General features: G+C 41.6%; 1 protein-coding gene across 8 annotated transcripts in view; it reads left to right on the top strand.

Annotated features, from left to right (window-relative positions):
- DYNC1I1 (dynein cytoplasmic 1 intermediate chain 1) overlaps nt 1-19141 on the top strand; it is a 255658-nt gene that overhangs the window by 58612 nt on the left and 177905 nt on the right. For all 8 annotated transcript variants that reach the window (XM_050941720.1, XM_050941715.1, XM_050941718.1 and 5 more), the window contains one exon: nt 4014-4129. In XM_050941720.1, the coding sequence (XP_050797677.1) occupies nt 4014-4129 (116 nt within the window). The remainder of the gene's footprint in view (nt 1-4013; nt 4130-19141) is intronic.

Here is a 19141-nt window from a genome sequence, read left to right on the forward strand (position 1 = left end):
AAGGGCTAGACCAGTTTTTGGCTATACAAGCATCCTTTGTTGGCTGATTCATGGAACCAAAAGGTATGCTATGAGGCTACACACTTTCATAGAATCATAGAATATTACAATTAGAAGAGACCTCAGGAGGTCATCTAGTCAAATCCCCTGCTCAAAGCAGGACCAACACCAACTGAATTATCCCAGCCATGGCTTTGACAAATGGAGCCTTAAAAGCCTCTAAGGATGGAGATTCCACCACCTCTCTAGGTATTCCAGTGCTTCACTACCGTCCTAGTGAAATAGAATTTCCTAATATCAAACCTAGACTCCCCCACTGCAACTTGAGACTATTGTTTCTTGTTTTGTCATCTATCACCACTGAGAACAGCCTAGCTCCTTCCTCTTTGGAACCACCTTCAGATAATTGAAGGCTGCTATCAAATCCCCCCTCACTCTTCTCTTCTACAGACTAAATAACCTCAGTTCCCTCAGCCTCTCCTTGTAAGTCATGTGCCCCAGCTCCCTAATCAGTTTCGTTGCCCTCCGCTGGACTCTCCAATTTGTCCACATCCCTTCTGTAGTGAGGGGACCAAAACTGACCAATACTCCAGGTGTGGCCTCACCAGGGCTGCACAGAGGGGAATAGTTACTTCCCTCGATCTGCTGGCAATGCTCCTATTAATACAGCCCAATATGCCATTGGCCTTCTTGGCAGCAAGGGCACACTGCTGACTCATATCCAGCTTCTCATCCACTCTAATCCCCATGTCCTTTCCTGCAGAACTGCTGCTTAGCCAGTCAGTTCCCAGCCTGTAGCTGTGCATGGGATTCTTCCTTCCTAAGTGCAGAACTCTGCACTTGTCCTTGTTGAACCTCATCAGATTTCTTTTGGCCCAATCCTCCAATTTGTCTAGGTCACTCAATCTTTATTCTTTCAGATGAAAAAAGACCATCTGATATAACAGATTATTATCAGTGTGAGATACTAGTGAGCTATGGATCTGTAAACAATGCCTAAATTAAACATGTTTGAGATTAGAAATGTAATCTGTTCTTTCAGTGAAGTTCTCTAAAATGGACTTTACCTCATGTGCAGGCTATCAGTCTGCAAAGCAGTTGACCAAGTCTCAAGTCAGACTTTCACTCCCACAAAGAGTTATTGAGTGAACTGATATAGTATTTTCTTTAGTATTGAATGGGATTCTATGTAGGTAACACTCAGACTTACTATTTTAGAAGCCTAAATTAGTATGGCACCAATACTCAATTGAGACCACAATAAAGAAGTTATATGAGTGAAGAAATCTGTGGGATTTCAGTAAAGAATTCCTAGGCCTAGATAGAAGGTGACTACATAGGAGAAGTCTATTTAATCATATAAACAATGTAGATTTGAAATCAGTGATGGTGTCATAAACAGATAGTTAAGGGTTAATGTCTCTTTTACCTGTAAAGGGTTAAGAAACAGGGAACTAAACACCCGACCAGGGGACCAATCAAGAGACAAGATATTTTCAAATCTCAGTGGAGTGAAGCCTTTGTTTGTGTTTTTTGGGTTTTGCGTTGTTCTCTCTGGGCTCTGAGAGTGACCACACGTACCTACAGGCTCTCTAATCTTCTATTCCAATTTTGTGAGTACAAAGGTAGAAAGGCGATATAGTGTTTTTATTTGTTTTCCTTTATTTGCAAATGTGTAATTTGCTGGAAGTATTTTAAATTGAATTTTGCTGTGGGGGAGGCTTCTTTCTAGTTTCTATAAGCTGACAGACCCTATAACTTTTTACCATCTAAATTGCAGAGATAAACTTTTACCTTTTTTCTTTCTTTTTATTAAAAGCTTTGCTTTAAGATCTGTCTGATATTTTTCTCCTAGTTAAGGCTCAAAGGAACTGAGTCTGTGTACACCAGGGAATTGGTGGGGAGAAGGGAAAGAGAGCAGGGGGGAGAAGGGAAAAGTGAATTTCCTCTTTGTTTTAGATTCACGAAGTTTGAATCTGGATTGCCTCTGGGTGAAGGGAAAAGAGGAAGGGGGAAGGTATCATTCCTCTCTGTGTGGTGATTCAAGGAGTTTGAATCACGGTGATCTCCTAGTGTACCCAGGGCGGAAAGGAGCTGGGAGGAAGAAAGGAGGGGGAAGGGAAATGTTTTATTCCCCTTTGTTGTGAGACTCAAGGAATTTGGGTCTTGGGGTCCCCAGGGAAGGTTTTGGGGGAGACCAGAGTTTATCAGGCACTCTACTCTAAGTCCTGATTGGTGGCAGCACTACAGGATCTAAGCTGGTAATTAAGCTTAGGGGAATTCATGCTAGTACCCATATTCTGGACGCTAAGGTTTAGAATTGGGAATTATATTATGACAGATGGTAGGAAAAGGAAGAGTACATGACATTTAACTTTCATTTTTAAAGTCTGAATCCTCACCGCATTTAGTCAAAGTTGTTACAGATAAGCAGCATGAGAGTAAACTTTTGGTAGGTGTTACAGATCCCCACAATGTATCTCAGGGAGAAGAAGTTTCTAGGTTTCATGTGGTTTTAAAAAAGAATGGCTTTTCTTCACATCAGCAGAGGTGCATCCTTGAAAACTGGCATCAGGCAGGCTCATTACTTCTCTAGTAAAAATGAATCACAAGCTGTAACAGCTGCTATTGCTCTAGTGGATTGTTACTTTATATGACTGATTCATACTGGTTACCTAGTGACTGTAATTGTATTTAGTACAGTAACACTCAGCGAGTCAGACGAATCAGAAAAAAATAATATAGCGGATGCAGCAGTAGCTGGAGAGCAAACTAGCTGTCAGCCATATGATACTGGTTTACTTTTGGGACTCTTATTTCCTTTCATATATCACCTTTTCTGAGGAATAATCCTTAAACACAGACGTATATTATGATAGTCCTGGAGAGGGGATATACAAGCTGTATTTGAACCAGTTTCCCAAACTCAGATTTTATTACAGGATACTCAAGTTTATACAGAGCTATGAATTTACTTCCCTGCCTTCCCAGAGACGTGCGCACACACTTCCCAAAGGTTGATCTAGAGACAACCAAATTTGAAATTTGTATAGTCAAATTATTAGTTGCAAATTAATTCATCTGAGGGATGTTGGAATTTTTTGCCCAATACACTATTAACAGATAAATATTACTTTATTCATCCATCTCTACAGATAATTGAATAATATTCCGGAAACAATTTGACAGTTTTTCTCTTCATCGGTCACTGAATACATTCCATTTGACTAAACATTTTCGTTGTTTGACTAGTTGTATCTATTATTTCAATAGCCAGAAACTATACTGCTTGGTTTTCTTGCATATTTCCATGCAATTTATTTATAGTTAGGAAAACAGAGGGAAAGCAAGACAATTCATGCCTCTATGCCAGCTCTGTGTTCCTGGTGACTCCCCCACCCTTTTGCAGTACAACCCCAGTAAAGCTATGTTGGCAGGATTCCCATAGCCATCCAATTCTCTGGGAGCCCTCCTTTAAGGATACTCATCAGGAGGGCAATATTCAGTCTTTATTCTGTTTCTCCCCAGCTCCATATAGGTGATGGAGAGATACACTTTCCCCTTCAGTTCTGTTGGCTCCTTTCCAAGCTTGTCCCCATCATTATGTGGATCATAGCACCTATAGGTGTGTAGAGGGTATCCATCCATCCTCTGTGCACAGATCTGCTGAATACATGAACAGGCCCTATGAACACAATATCTCTTGCCCTTCCTATTACATCTCCTCCCCACAACATGAACTCTACCTCAAAAAAGCCGGAAATATGTAGCGCACAGTTTATTAACGTTAATTCTATTTTGGCTAGTAGTTCTCAGGTTAATTTCCTTCAGTGAAAAGTCAGTGTGTTTTATTAGATGCTTCCCAAGAAACTAACCATATTTAGTTTATTAGTTTTCATTTTAGCAGACACTAAAACTTTGTCATCCTGTCTGTGAAAGCTCACTGTGGTATTTTAATGTAACAGTGCTGTATACTTACTTGACTAACCTTCTAATCTCACATTAAATCTTAGACGCAGACTGCACAAGCTAGGTGTGTCAAAGATTACCCAGGTTGATTTCTTACCACGGGAAGTGGTGTCCTACTCCAAAGAGACACAGACACCTCTTGCTACACATCAATCTGAAGGTAAAATAGTTCCTATTTCCAAATTTGTCAAGAATATTTTGTAGCATGGATAAAAATGATATAAGCTGGTTTGTTTGAGGTTTTTTTAAATGAGGGAGAATGGTGATGTTTCTATTTACCACACATTTCCTGTTTATGTGATAATGGGTTGTCATTGAGAGTAATTATAATAATGAGTTTATATACAGGTGGAATTAAAGTACAGCAGCCCTACAACAAGGAGTGTTCTAACTGTGGTATCATGAGGGCATATTTTCAGAGAAATCATTATGTATCTAGTTAAGAGATTGCTTCATGCTGTTTTCTTGCTTTCTCAAGGACGTGTATTAATTCCTAAGGTTCTGCAGAGAGGTAATATTTGAATGTTACTCTCATATAATGGCCTATTGTGATGATGTCTTCTCTAATGGATGGTCCCAGCAAGATTAGAATTTACAGCTGTTCAAGGAATGGTGTCTTCTCACTTTTGGTGTTGACAGTCCTGGGTTCTATCCCTGCTGACAATCCTAATGTCTGTATACATAGAGTTGCTGTTATGTTAAGTTTTGTCATCAGTTAAAATATAACATGAATACTTGGCATTCTAGTACTGATCTGACCATTAGCTTAGGTTACTTAATACATATATTTGCCTTCATTGTGCTGTGCTGGTGTCCTAGGCTTAGTTTGACTTCTATATTTGGCGGGAGGAGGGCAGCTCCAATCAGGCCAACGGGGCCACATGTGGGGAGGCAAGTTCTGTGCCGGCCCAAGGCTTGCAAGTTGGAGGAATAAGGCTGCCTGTGGTCCCCCAAAACTATGCCCATGGCTGGTATATATTGATTTGAATGTAATCGCATACCAGTTAAACAATAGCCTGGTGCAATATGCACCTTTTTCTTAAATATTGTATTTGTCATTTGTCACCCTGTACAGAAAAGGTAGGGGAAAACTAAAGTATAATACACTAAGCACACCCCTAGAAAGGTCATCATAAGAATTAGAGCCATATCTGAGGCACATGTTATAATTAGGGCATATGAATGAACAGGAAATGTTCAAAGGATGACTGGGTGCTATACTACAGAAAATAATGTTGACCCTCCCAACTAGGATAAGAATGACACACTTTGGCCCTACCAAATTCACGGCCATGAAAAATGTGTCACAGACCGTGAAATCTGGTCTTTTGTGTGCTTTTACCCTATACTATACAGATTTCATGGAGAGCAGCATTTCTCAAATTGAGGGTCCTGACCCAAAAAGGAGTTTCAGGGAGGTCACAAGGTTATTTTAGGGGGTCATGGTATTGCCACTCTTACTTCTGCACTGACTTCAGAGCTGGGCAGCCGGAGAGTGGTGGCTATTGGCTGGGTGCCCACCTCTGAAGGCAGCAACACAGAAATAAGGGTGGCAATACCATACCATCCTTACTTCTGCGCTGCTGCTGGTATCAACTTTGCCTTTAGAGCAGGGCTCCTGGCCAGCAGCGGCTGCTCTCCAGCTGCTCAGCTCTGAAGGCAGCCGCTGCAAGCAGCAGCACAGAAGTATGGTCAGCGGCAGCTCCAGGCACCAGCGCTTCAAGCAGGGGAGCACTCTGATACTAAAAAGGTATCTCCTGATTTTAAAAGAAATAATGACATTATTCTTCCCTACCTAAAAACAGATTACCTTTTCTTTTAAGAGCAGGTAATTCTCTTTGTTTGAGGGGAATAATAACATATTATTTCTCCCACCCACTCTGTTATTTCGGAGGATGTGTGTATGTATTCTTTCCACCTTTTGAGCACAGGTACCTTATTCTCTTGCTTTGTTTAGGTCAGAGTAAGCATCCACCCTTTCTTTGTTTTCCTTCCCAGAAATGTATGCCTTCAAAAAATTGAGATCCTGAGTTTGGAGGCTAAGAAAGACAGGGTTCCCTCCTCCTTGTTAAGTCATAATTGGACTTGAATTTTGGTAGTTAAACATATTTAGAGATATCTTACCTTCACGGCCTACATTTCCCTGAAAAGCATTTTAGGCTTGATTCAGGCCTGAGTAATGCCAGCTTTTATCTTAGGGAGCTTTTGATGGTGAGACTGCTCCTTAGAGAAGAGATTGCAAGCAGTAGAGAAAGAAACTTAAATTGTTCCACTAGGACAAACTGCACTGGGTCATCCATATTCTCATAAGTAACATTCCAAAGTAGCCTTCATCAATGACTGCATCCCCGGAAGTAATTCAGAGCTTGCCCTCACCTGGTGGCACACAAGGAGAATGCATCAGTGCCTGATCTCTGCCAGGGATAAATCTCCTGCTAAAGTGCAGCTGCTCCCAGTGGTGCAGGAATCTGCATGTCTGCACTACCTTTGGGTACATCCAGACTACCCCCCGTATCGGCGGGTAGCGATCGATTTATTGGGGATTGATATATTGCGTCTCATTTAGATGCGATATATCAATCTCCGAACGTGCTCCCTGTCGACTCTGGAACTCCATTGGAGCGAGCCGCGGTAGCGGAGTCGACGAGGGAGCTGCGGACATCGATCCCGTGCCGTGAGGACGGGAGGTAAGTCGGAATAAGATACTTTGACTTCAGCTACGGTATTCCCATAGCTGAAGTTGCGTATCTTACATCGACACCCCCCCTAGTGTAGACCAGGCTTTTGATGGGGGTGTATGCGTGTGTGTGTGTGTGAATGGAGCACCATCAACACTATAGCGCAGACAGGAGAAGTATCTGCCCTTTCTAGTGTTTTGTTCTCTCTTTCTTTTAACCAGAAGTAAATTCTACAAGTTATATTTATTCCTTTTCTATCATGCTAGTGGAATCTACTCTCTCATGGGAGTTATTAAGCTTGTGCAATTTTTCAGGCTTGTTAGGCTAATTATAATAGGTACCTGGATCTGAAGACTGTTACTGAAAAATAAGCTCCTTATATAGGGGAGGGAAATTTGAAATTTTGGCACAAGAGATTTTCTGACATTCACCTGATATCTTCTTGTATAAAAACAAGGTATTATTCTCTTGCTATAAACAGAATAACCTATTCTTAAATTATAAAGATTGTGCCAAACAGCCAAGGAATCCAACTCTTTTGATTTCAGTGGAGTTACACTGAGGATGCTTTGGTCTCAATCTAGATATTGTAATGTATTCCTAATGTTAATATGGGCTATTTAGGAAAGAGGAAGGAATAACCATGGTATTCAGTTTTGAAGTGGACCAAATAAAGTGGCAAACCTACTGTGGAGGCTCACAGGTGGGGAGGGTATTTTGTATTTCCGAGCTGATGTAATTTTCCAAAGTAATGTTACTGAAAGTAAAACGTTTTTTACAAATGAATCAGGGGACTACCCCATGTCCAGGATTGCCAACTTCAGGATTTAAAAAAATCATGAGTCAGGCCCCAAAAATCATGAGGTTGGCCTAAAAATACTAAAATTTTTAAAAAATAATTCCTTAAGAGTTATTTTTGACTTCTGGTTTTGATCCTTTAGGGGGCATGTTTTAAAGCTTTTCTCTGTAATTATGAGGGCTCAAAATGTACTCTTTTTTTAATGGCAGCAGGGATTCTGGCATATTCACATGATTTCAAGATCTAGGGCTTTAAGAAAAACACCTCATATGCTAAGACTCCTCATAAAAATGGTGATACCTGGCATACTGTTTGTCTGTGATACGAAGTGTATGTAACAGACATGTCAAGACCCACAAAAACGCTTGGGGAAGGTGGAACAAATGAGTCTGAAGGACATGGAGCTGATCAACAAAAGACAAAAAAGGTAGAGATTACACTACTGAAAGAGTCAAAATAAGAAAATAAAGAATGACTGTTGAAAATGCAAAACATATTTGGGAACGAATCACTACATAGAGCGCATAAATTAAAGAGAAACAAAGCTTATAACAACAGCTCTGCTGTTTTGCTTATAGGAATAGGGCATTATTATTATTAACACTGATGGTGTCACTAATTTTGTTCTAATTATGCAACAGACTGTTTTTATATTGCCTGTTATTTGATTCAAATAGGTATAAAAATCTGTTTGTCTTTTCTCCCTAAACCAAACCATACCAGAATCAAACTGCAGCATCTCAGATGCTGCCAATAAAAGGTCTACATTTTATAATAAACGTCTATATTTCCCCACTCTTCAACCCTAAATCAGCACCTTTTGTTTCTAGCTGGCATGAACAGCTTCCTCCCAAAGCCATCGAGGCACTTTGTAGGGCAGCTGAAACACTGCTGGAAAAATGCCAGAGTTTTGGGGACTAAAGTCAAGCACAAATGCAGACTTTGTCCTTTGTATCAGCATGAGATGCTGTTGCTATTTCACCCAGCCAAAAACATCCAAATTCAAATCCCCTTTGTTTAATCAAATCAACAAAGATTATTTTTGTACCAGACTGTACTAGACTTGATGAGACTTAAAAAAAAAACTATAGTAAAAGATTTTGTAGACATTGAATGTCACGATTGTATCCACATCCCTAGATACTCCACGTTATTTTTAATTATTCATAAAAATATATTTTAAAAGCATGTGAACAGCACCCTCTAGTGGTATTATGATAAACTGACACTTGATCTGTAATGATGTATTCTTTTCAGAAAAAATGGTTGCTTGGTGCAGTTATTTTGAAACATATGTAGAAAACATTGAGAGCACTGCTCTACAGTGAGAACTTTTATTTAACTAGAAACATTCTTCATCAGAACTTATCATATAGAATAATAAGAATAAAGCCCCAGAAACTATGTTCCTAAATGTGATATGAAAAGAGGAATATAATTACATGGAACATTGGTTTATAGAGAAGAGACCATCAGCTACTACCTTAAAGTTGGACCACATTAAAAAATAGGTTGTCAATGCTGTTTAAATAACCCAGTAGGATTTGTGATCATACCCTAAATGTATGTGCACAGTGAAAATTGCAGTAAACCACACTTGCTGTTAATCCCCTGAGTTAAACTATGACTAATACATTCTCAGAGTTTCAGGGACAATTTATTTTTGCCTCTGTTAAAGCCACTTTCATAAACTAGATTACCAATGACAGTCGGTCTATTGATAATTATCACTACAGCAAAGACTGTATTAAGTGAAAGCAAGTTATTAACTATCATGAATTTTTAGCCTGTATTTATGTAGAAAAGTTGTTGTTCTGTTAGTAGATATTTCTATGGTTAAGAATTAGGAAAATGACCTAGCTTTGGAAAGTGTTGGCTGGCAGTTTTGGTGCACAGAATGGCACATTTGGCATTGAAGAAATGATTTCCTTTGGATGGCAAACTAAAGAAGTATAGAAGCATAGGAGATGGGTGTGGTCTCTGGGTTTGGAGGGAAGAGGCTGAGGGAGTAAAACTCCCCTGAAAGTTATACTTTCAGCAATAAAACCTTGCTTCATTTGGCAAACAGAAAAGGAAATGTTAGCCTGCTATATGCATTGTCTACCTGTGTGTTTATCAGTTATCACTGCAGTATCCTCTGGGTGTGAAGGTGGTGAAACTGGGGACTTCTGGAGGAAGGTTTTTCATAGGCTTACGATGATATTGAGCAGAGAGCTCTCTTGATTCTAAACTGTTTTCAATAGACGGATTGGAGAATTTATGAAGTATCAGTAAATCTCAGGAAATTGCCTGCTGAGCGCTGGTTTATTAGACAGACTATTGGCCTGGATCATCCACTGTCACAGTAAAACCCACAGTAGGAAGTCTGGGGGAGGGTAGCTCTGCAAGGATCTCTTCACAGAGTTCATTCCTGATTGTTCCATTGTGGGAGAACAGCAGGGGTGGTGAATGGTTTGACTCCCTCAGAAAAGGTTACAGGGACTGTCTGCAAAGCTAGCAGGAACCGGGGATGATCTGTTGAAGACCAAGGCTCTCTGCATAGAGGCCTTGTGCCTCCATAATCCCCCCTAGCTCTGGTGCCTCCCCACCCCCAAAAACAAGACATTATCCTCAACAGAAAAGATAATACAGCCCTAGGCTATAGTATCTTTCCTAGTAATTCTCTGGAGGGCTGGATGGTGGACAACATGCATCCCTCACAGCTGCACCCATGCCAGCCCCAGTCCATCCTATCGCCATCTCCTCCTCCAAGGTAAATGGTAGGTACAATATACGGTATGGTTAATCTGACAGAACAGAGAGGCATGTCAGCTTTAATCTAATCTTGAGGCTTTGGCTTCCTTGAGGGTAGAGTGTTGCATAGGGAACATTCCCTACATAACTAGGATACTCCTTCAAAGTTATTGCAGATGGAAACAGGAATGATCAAGGAATGTCAATCCATACCCTCCCTCCTGGCAGTTTCCACCTGATCCTAATAGATGATCGCTGTTCAGGGCTGCACAGGAAGCTGACCCCCTCCTCCACTAAAGAACTAGACCAGTCCGTCCTCGGGGGAGTAATCTTGCTTAGCTGCCACTAGCAGAGATCAATCTGCTCCTTTAGACAGAAGTTCCAGTTCAAAACATTAAACCAAATGAGATTCTGGGACACCTGGTGACAATTGGCGAAAACCAGAGCTCTGATGCTAATGGTCTTGACCTCAGACTCCTTTAACTAACCGCATGTCATTTGTGTATCCTGACATTTGAAACCCACAGTGATCCATGAATTTCGAGACAGGCCCACTAACACCTGTATGCAAATATAGTCCCAGCTTGGGTGCAAAACTAAAACTTCATCTTAGTTCTTTTCTTGCATCATTGGGAAAGATCCTGGCCATTTTAACCCAGGAATAACTGATATGTCAAACCCCATTGAAATAGCAGTCTGACTTCAGACTGGCTTGCTCCTAGCAGATTTCAGATCTTCATCTTATACATCTTTTTGTTCACATAAGAAAGGGATTGAGATGAGGTGGGGGTATAGAGAGCATCGATAGCCTGAAATTGCTCATGAATATGTATTATTTTTGTCAATACATTTGAGTTAAGAGTTTTGAGATGGATTTGGATCAACATTTCTTTAGGAAATAGGGATTTCAGGAATAGACAGCTGCTAGGTAGAGGAAGGTTGTGGGTTTATTCTCTCATGTTGTATATCTTCATTGTAAAATATTTATCCCATTGATAGTATTTAAATACCCTGTGTATTGACATGTATTGCAATTGCACACAGTGGTCACCATTTTAAAAAAACATTTAGACAAATTCTATGCATTCACCGAAGTTATACCCTATCTTATACAAAGGGGAAAATCACTTTACAGAGAACATTCCCTTCACAGTTAGGATACTGCTTGAAACTTATTGCAGATGGAAACAGCAAGGATCAAGGTCTACCAGTGCTTGCCCTTCCAGCAATTCCAACTTGATGCTGATGAATGATTCCTACTCAAGACTCCAAAGGAAGTTGACCCTCTCCACCTCAGATATTACAATTTAGTAGCCATTGGCAAACACTGGCTGTGTAATGGTGACCAGCGTGTCTCTATTAAAAAATTTAAGGATAAGAAGAGATTGCTTTATAGAAGTAGGCATTTGTAATCCTCAGTGGCCTAATTAGTACTTAGTAGCTATAATACATTGAAATAAGCCTGAAAGTAGATAGCAAACCCATGCCAGAATAAGTTAAATCCATAATATGGAGGGTCCATCATCTGTCAAATAGAAAAGACATAGGGCAGAAGTAGATGGGTGAAAGTACCCACATCCTAGGGTGACCAGATGTCCTGATTTTATAGGGACAGTCTTGATTTTTGGGTCTTTTTCTTATATAGGCTCCTATTACCCTCCAACCCCTGTCCTGATTTTTCACATTTACTGTCTGGTCACCATTAAAGAAAAACAATTTTCCCTGTTAGTGAATCTTCTAGACAAGATTAGGACAGGGGCTGTCAGACTCTGTGAAACTGGAAGTGACTGGATTGCTGATAACTTTTGTTCCTTCCTTCATATTCTTCATTTAAATTATTGTGGAAGTAGATGGTTAAATCCATCTATCAGTTATCGTCTAGCTATCCATGTTAAAAAGTTTTAGATTAGATTGCTAGATAGCCAGGTAAACATCATGGTATCCAAACACTAACACAATTACTGGATCAGATATAGTTACACATTATAGTCTGGGAGTTGGAAGTTCTGGGTTCTATGTCTGCCTTTAGCTATGAATCTACTGTGTGACGTTGGTCAAGTCACTCCACTTCCCTGCACCTCTGTTACTCCTCCCACCTTTTGTCTGTCTTATCAGTAAGATTTTGTCATGGATACTTTTAGTAAAAGGTCATGGGCAATAAAGAAAAATTAATGGAAGCCCATGACCTTTTACTAAAAGTATCCATGATAAAATGGGAAGGGGCTGGGCAGCTGCAGGGTGGCTGGGAGCTCCAGGCCGCCGATCATCCATGGGGGTGCAGAGGTCCAGGATCCCCCTACCCCTCTGCAGCAGCAGGGAGCTGCAGGGTTCCCCTGTCCCTGCTCCTGTGGCAGGGAGCTGCGGGGATCCCTCTGCTGCCACCATGGTGGGGAGCTGCTGGGGATCCCCCCTCCTGTGGCATCTGTGAGCTGCAGGGTATCACCCCTGCCCAGGGCAACTTGGAGCTTGGGGGCCCTGCCTCAGCCGACAGGGGTACCTCACAGCTCCCTGCTGCTGCAGGAGGTAGCGGGACTACTAGGGCTGAAGTCATGGAGGTATTTGGAAGTCACGGATTCTGTGACTTCTGTGACCTCCATGACAAATCGTAGCCTTTGTTATCTGTTTAGCTTGTAATCTCTTTGAGGTAGGGACCATCTCTTACTGTGTGATAAAGCTGTGCCTAGCACAATGGGGCCTTGAGACAGTAATAAATAACAATGCTGCCAAAAAGTTGGTGTAGACCAACAAGAATGAAGAATAAATAACCACGGATAGTCAAATATCCTGCTTCTTACCTCTGAGGTACCTCTGGAATTATTGTTATTGTTCCATCTTTTCTTCCTCATCTCTTCCCTTCTTCCCTTTCAGTGCTGTTCGTCATGGCTGTGGGAAAGTTAAGCTGAAGCAGTGAGTGTTACACTTTTTGCTGAAAGCTGTGCCATGGAGATCAATGTCTCCACAACTAATAATTGAAGGGAACAGCAGAGGAAAGGGATAGAAGTATGACTTACTTTTCTGTTTCTTTAATTGAATAATGTTTTCTTACTTATCAGAAGACTTTATCGTACAGTTTTGATAACCAATGTATCACATGAACTCAGCCAGTTCTTCATTTTGGTAAGTCCTGCCAATTATTGTACTGCGTAGTTCAGGGGTTCTCAACCATTTTCTCTCTGAGGACCCTCTCAACATGCTATAAAAACTCCAGGGCACAGCGGGGGCAGGGGACACTCAGGGCTCTGGGCCAGGGGTGGGAACCCTTGGGCACAGATGTTGTTTTACTTCTATTTGGGATGGAGAGGGCAAGGGCCAGCATGTGTCTTCAGCCAGCTCTGTACAGCAGGGCCCAGAGAGGGAGCGCCACCTTCATTCCCTGATTCACCTCAGCAGGCCACTCACCTGTCTGGGGCTCTGTGCCAAGGGCTGCTCACTGAGGGCTCTCCCAGCCCCAGAGCCGTCTAGGCAGCTCTGACTGGCTGTGTGAGCAGAGGGGACTGGGAGCTGAGGAGCAGCTGCAACCCCGGGTACCAGCAGCAGATGGGGGAATCCTATGGCTGCCCACTCCATGGTCCTAACAACCAGAGGAGCAGCTGTCCCACACTGCCTGGCTCTGGCTTCCCACCTACAACCTGGCCAGAGGGCTGGGCCTGAGGAGGGCTGGGGGCGTGGAGAGAGTGAGGGGTGGAGCTGCCCCCAGGACTGTCCCATTCTGGGTAAAGCACTGCAGTTTGGGGGCAACACCCTTGTACCCCTTCAACTCTGCCCATGAGCTCAAGGTTTCTGCCTGCATTGGGGTTTCAGCCCCTTTACTCATGGCTTCAGGTTGGGGGGCAGCTTGGGATTTCAGCCCTTTCACCCCTACTCCCAACTTCAGCCCGTGTGTGTGTGTGTGTAAACCTGGAATTGGGACTTCAGCCCCATGCCACTCCCTGCTTCAGTCCCATGCACGGGAGGGCAGGGGGCATGCCAGTCCTTTGAACACTGGATTTCAGAAAGCCTGCAGACCTCCTGAAAGGGATCACGGACCCCTGCTTGAGGACTGCTGGAGTAGTTGGTATTCTTGAATACACACATTTTATTTACACTGTGTTTAAGGTATATATGTTATAGAAAAGGTAGAAATAAGTCAGAATAGAAACCCTGGACCCACATAGACATCCAAAATGTATAGCATCAGCCCATCCCTAATTATTGATCTCAGCAGCACAATTATAGAATAGGACAATGAGGTGTTTTTTGGGGGGAGAGGGAAAGTTATACACTTGTACCAGATATGGACAGGCTACAGAACTTGTTTATACTCACCAGATGTGTTCCTCATAAGATTCTTTAATGCTCTGTCAGTTTATGGCTAAGGTTTCTTTAAATAAGGTATTTCACATACAGTGCCGCCTAGTGGCTGAACAGTATAATACAGTTCATCATTCCATTACATCTCCCTTTAAGTTCTACATTCCTACCATATACAATATTTACACTGTCTTTGAAGTTCAGTACATATTAGTCTGTTAAGTGTTTGTGAATCATAAGGGTTTTCTAACTACATGACCCAAACACCCAGCAACTTGGTCATCTGGCTGCTCATTAGTTTCATCAACTGGCTGTGGTCAGTTTGGAATCCTTGAATCATCCTCTTCTTGTTCTACCATCTGTAGAGTTTGCTCTCTTGATTGTTCTTTCTGAGGAACAAACTGTAGATGTCAACTTGTTTCTGCTGAACTCTCCACTGTCAGTTTTGATCATATATGACCTGGGAGCTGAATTCTTTTTCTTTATAACAACTGGCATTTTCCATCCTTTTTATCCATTCAATTTGACATGTTGTAGGGGTTTCTTTAACACTTTACTCCTGGGAGAATTTTTTTGTGTCTCTGTATTGTTACAGACATACTTGCTGACAGGTATTTTGAAATAGATTACCATAATAATTGAAACTGGTGTGATTTTGTTGTGTTATTTTGACAAATAAAATTTGCAGAATTTTGTAGAATTTTAAAATACGGGTGCAAAATTTTTAATTTTTTGGTGCAGAATTCCCCCAGGATTAACCTTTATGCATAGTTTTTGTCTTCGTAAGTTGTTTCTGTGGTAATCTGGTCCATGCAATTCAGAACACCTCCAGGATACTTCAGCTTTGGAAGGAGTTGAAGGTGATTGTAAGTCACTTCTGAGATGCCTGTGACATCAGCTCCTGAGTCAATTTTAAAGTCAATAGCCTTGCCATGAATATTGAATTGCATGCTCCAGGCAGGCGCTATGTCATCACAAGTGATAGATCTCAGACACAATGGATCCTAATTGTCTCTAATAGGAGTCAACTCCCTGACTACTTTGGTGTAGCAAACAGCTGCAAAATGTCCATATTTCATGCACGTATTACACCATGCATCTCTGGCTGAACATGCATCATCTCATGGAGTATGACTTTTTCAACATCTTGGGCACGTAGGCTGGAATGTGTCCCTCTTAGCCTGGGAATTCTCCCTCCTTCCCTCAGGGTTTTTCTGACATTCAAGTGTCTGTTTATAGATTCTAGGCTAGTTTCAGGTTTTTAAAGTTGTTTGTTTGACTAATTCTGACTGTTTTGCCATCTATATAACTGTGGTTTAGGATTCAATCTCTCTTCAATTGTAGCTACTGCAAAAGTTTTTTATCTGTTAACCCAGTAACCAGCTTGTCTCTGGTATCTTCATGTTTTGCATTCGCAAAATCACAGTTTTCAGTCAATGTCTGCACAGCTGTTAAAAACATTCAATGTTTTCCCCTGATTCTTGAATTCTCTAGTGAAACATGCTCCTTCTTAAACCACATTTCTCTGAGGTATAATGTATGAATCAAGCATTTACAGAATGCATTCAAAGTCATCTTTATGACTGTCTTCAGTAAAGTCGAAGGATTTAAAGGTATGTTCTGCCTGCTTCCCCATAGCACAAATTAGAGATGATACCTGTTCATCTCCAGCTTCTTTTTGGAGCTTGTTTGCAATTTTAAATCTTGCAAAATACTGCTTCCAGTCTGTCCATTGGAAAGGTTTTTCAATGCTGAAATTCTCTGGGGCATCATGTTCAGATCCAGCAACCTTTTTTGCTGTTTTCCTTCAGTTTCTGTCCGTAGTTTACTCCCAATGCCATGTCATGCTCTGTCATCAGATATGGACTGGCTACAGAGCTTGCTTATGCACACCAGATGTATTTATCATAAGATCCTTTAATGCTCTGTCAGGTATTACCTCATCCACCTTGTCCTGCTAATATTCTGGGACCAACACAGGCTGTATGTAATGGATTAAAGTACAGTGAAACCCCGCTATAACGCGATATTTGGGGTCCAAAAACTTCCATCGCGCTAAATGCGGGGTCGCGATATAGCGGGGTTTGTCAGTGGTCCCCAACGCAGTGCATTGATGTGTGCCGCCTAGTGCTCCTAGTGTGTAGTACTCAGCAGGGGAGAGGAGCCGCGGGACAGAGAACTCTGAGGCTGTGGGCACAGAGAGCACCGGCACCCGCAGCTCAGCAGTTCTCTGTCCCCTGCAGGCGGGGAGCCGTGGCTCCTCTTGAAGCTGGAGAGAAGCTGTGGCCCCGCACCTGCTGGGGACAGAGAGCACCGGCGCCCGAAGCCTCGGAGTTCTCTATGCCCAGCAGGCAGGGAGCCATGGTTCCTCTTGAAGCCGGAGAAGGCAGCAGCCCCGCACCTGCTGGGGACAGAGAGCACTGGCGCCCGCAGCTTCGGAGTTCTCTGTCCCTGGCAGGTGTGGGGCTACAGCTTCTCTCTCCTGCCGTGGTGTTGGGGACCATTGGTACAGTACCGTACTGTATTATGCCTTAAAGGGGAGCCAACCTGTGATCGCATTATATGCAGGGCGCATTATTGCGAGGTTTGAATGTATTTTACACACAGTGCCACCTAATGGCAAAATAGTATAACACAGTTTGGCATTCTTTTACAGGGGACAAATGTTATATCTGTCAGCACTGTCACAGATAATATCAGATTGGATAGACCACTGATCTGACCCAATAGGGCATTTCTTGGGAAAGATCCTCAGCCAGTGTAACTTATCCATGACAATGTACACAAGCTGAGGGGTCTGCACCCTTATCTTCTAGCTGTGTATGTATGCTTTTAGAGAAAATTGCTGAATTAGTTAACTCAACAATAATATATTTTTAAATTCTTTATAGTCCTGCATAGGGAACAAGTTAGGGAAGAGTAACTCTGCCATTTAGAAGTTTATCAACTTGACATAGTTTAGTAACAACAGGCAAGATCAAATTCCCATTGCAAGCAGTGGAAAGACTCCCACTGACTTCAATGGGAGCTGGATTGGGCCCAAGATGAAATGCTTGCCATGAGCCTAACTAGCTGAAATCTCTCATAGTTTTGTCATGTGAAGCTGTTTTATACATTTTCAAATCCTTTTGTTTGAATTAGATTAAACATAAAAGTCTTTTGCAAGGCCTTCTAGCTTTGGAAAACAAAGTAGCTTGCATAACAGCTAAGTAACCAAATACCATCCTCCTTTCTCCCTACTTAATGGTCCTGACCCAGATCCTCAGAGATATTTAAGCACCTAACTAGCACTGATTTCAATGGGAGTTAGGTGCCTAAATTCATCTGAGGTTCTGGGCCACTGAACCTGCAAACACTTATGCATGTGCTTAGCTTTATTCTCGTGATTAGTCCTATTGACTACTCAAGTGTGTACTGTTAAGTATGTGTGAGTTTGCAGGATCAGGGCCAAGGTTTATAATTCTCACTTGGTGCATCCCATTTTCCAATTGACTGCAAACTCCGTAGTGGAGGGAAGGTGTACGCTTTGTAATTCTATATCACATTTATCACAGCAGTATCAGTAAAACACGTAGCACATTGCAGATATGATGAATACATAATAATACTAATAGCAATAAATAGTTTCATTTCAATATGTTTTTCTTAAGAAAAAATACTGGATTTTATCCCCTATATTTACCTGGTCAATTAATTATGTCAGCTGCTTAACAACATCTATCAATTCACTAAATTATAGGAATTGTAACTGTGCTCTGAGATCAGGCACATCTTGCAATAATTTATAAATGTTACATACTAAAACTAATACATTTGCTTATTCTTGAACTTTTTCAAAATGTCCCTCTGTGAGGAAATGTGTTTGTATTGTTATTAGTTTTGACAAACTGGATTGTGTCTTGGCCATTGTTGAATGGTTCTCTCTGCCCCCAAGCCCACTGAGAGACAAAGAATTTGTAATGAATTTGATTAAAACTTTATGTGGTTTATGGTGCTCACTTCCAGCTGTTCTGCCATTCTTCTCCAGTGAATGAAGTTTTCTCTAATGCATAATGATGTGTTTTACATGAGAGATGTTTGAACCTCTTCTTAGTAGCCCTGAGGTAGTTTCCATGGTATGAAACAGTGGCGAAATATATAGTTTCTTAAATTTCAGTGAGTTATGTTTGTTTATGTTTAAGTGGCATATGCTTCAATACATAGATATATCTATTAAAAGGGGTTAAAGAAACAGATTAGGTTTCAGCAATGGTCATTATGGGCCAGCTCCTCAAAGGTATTGAAAACAATGGGCTTTAAGACTTAAATACCTTTGGTGATCTGGGGCTGTAGGCTCGATTGTGCAGCCCAGGTTGGCGAGCACTTACCCACACAAACAGTCGCAATGACCCTGAGTAGTTGCTAAGCATTGTGAGCTGGCTCCTTGTTGCTAGCTATCAGTCCCTTTCCCCTGCCCCCCCTTACCCCCCCCCCGAAAAAACAATTAAAAGCTAGCATCTAATTTGGAGATTTCTTGCACACCCAATTTTTTTAGAAATGTGGAAAACTATAGTCTTGTATTATTTATTGTGAAAAGGCCAGATTTTGAGATTCTTTCTCTGGGTCCAGTTGCTTTCTCATGTACAAATATAGAACAATTCAGGAGGGGTTGAAGGAAGGGAACACATTTCTG

Source organism: Gopherus flavomarginatus, chromosome 2, assembly GCF_025201925.1.
Source record: "Gopherus flavomarginatus isolate rGopFla2 chromosome 2, rGopFla2.mat.asm, whole genome shotgun sequence".
Classification (NCBI taxonomy): Eukaryota; Metazoa; Chordata; order Testudines; family Testudinidae; genus Gopherus; species Gopherus flavomarginatus.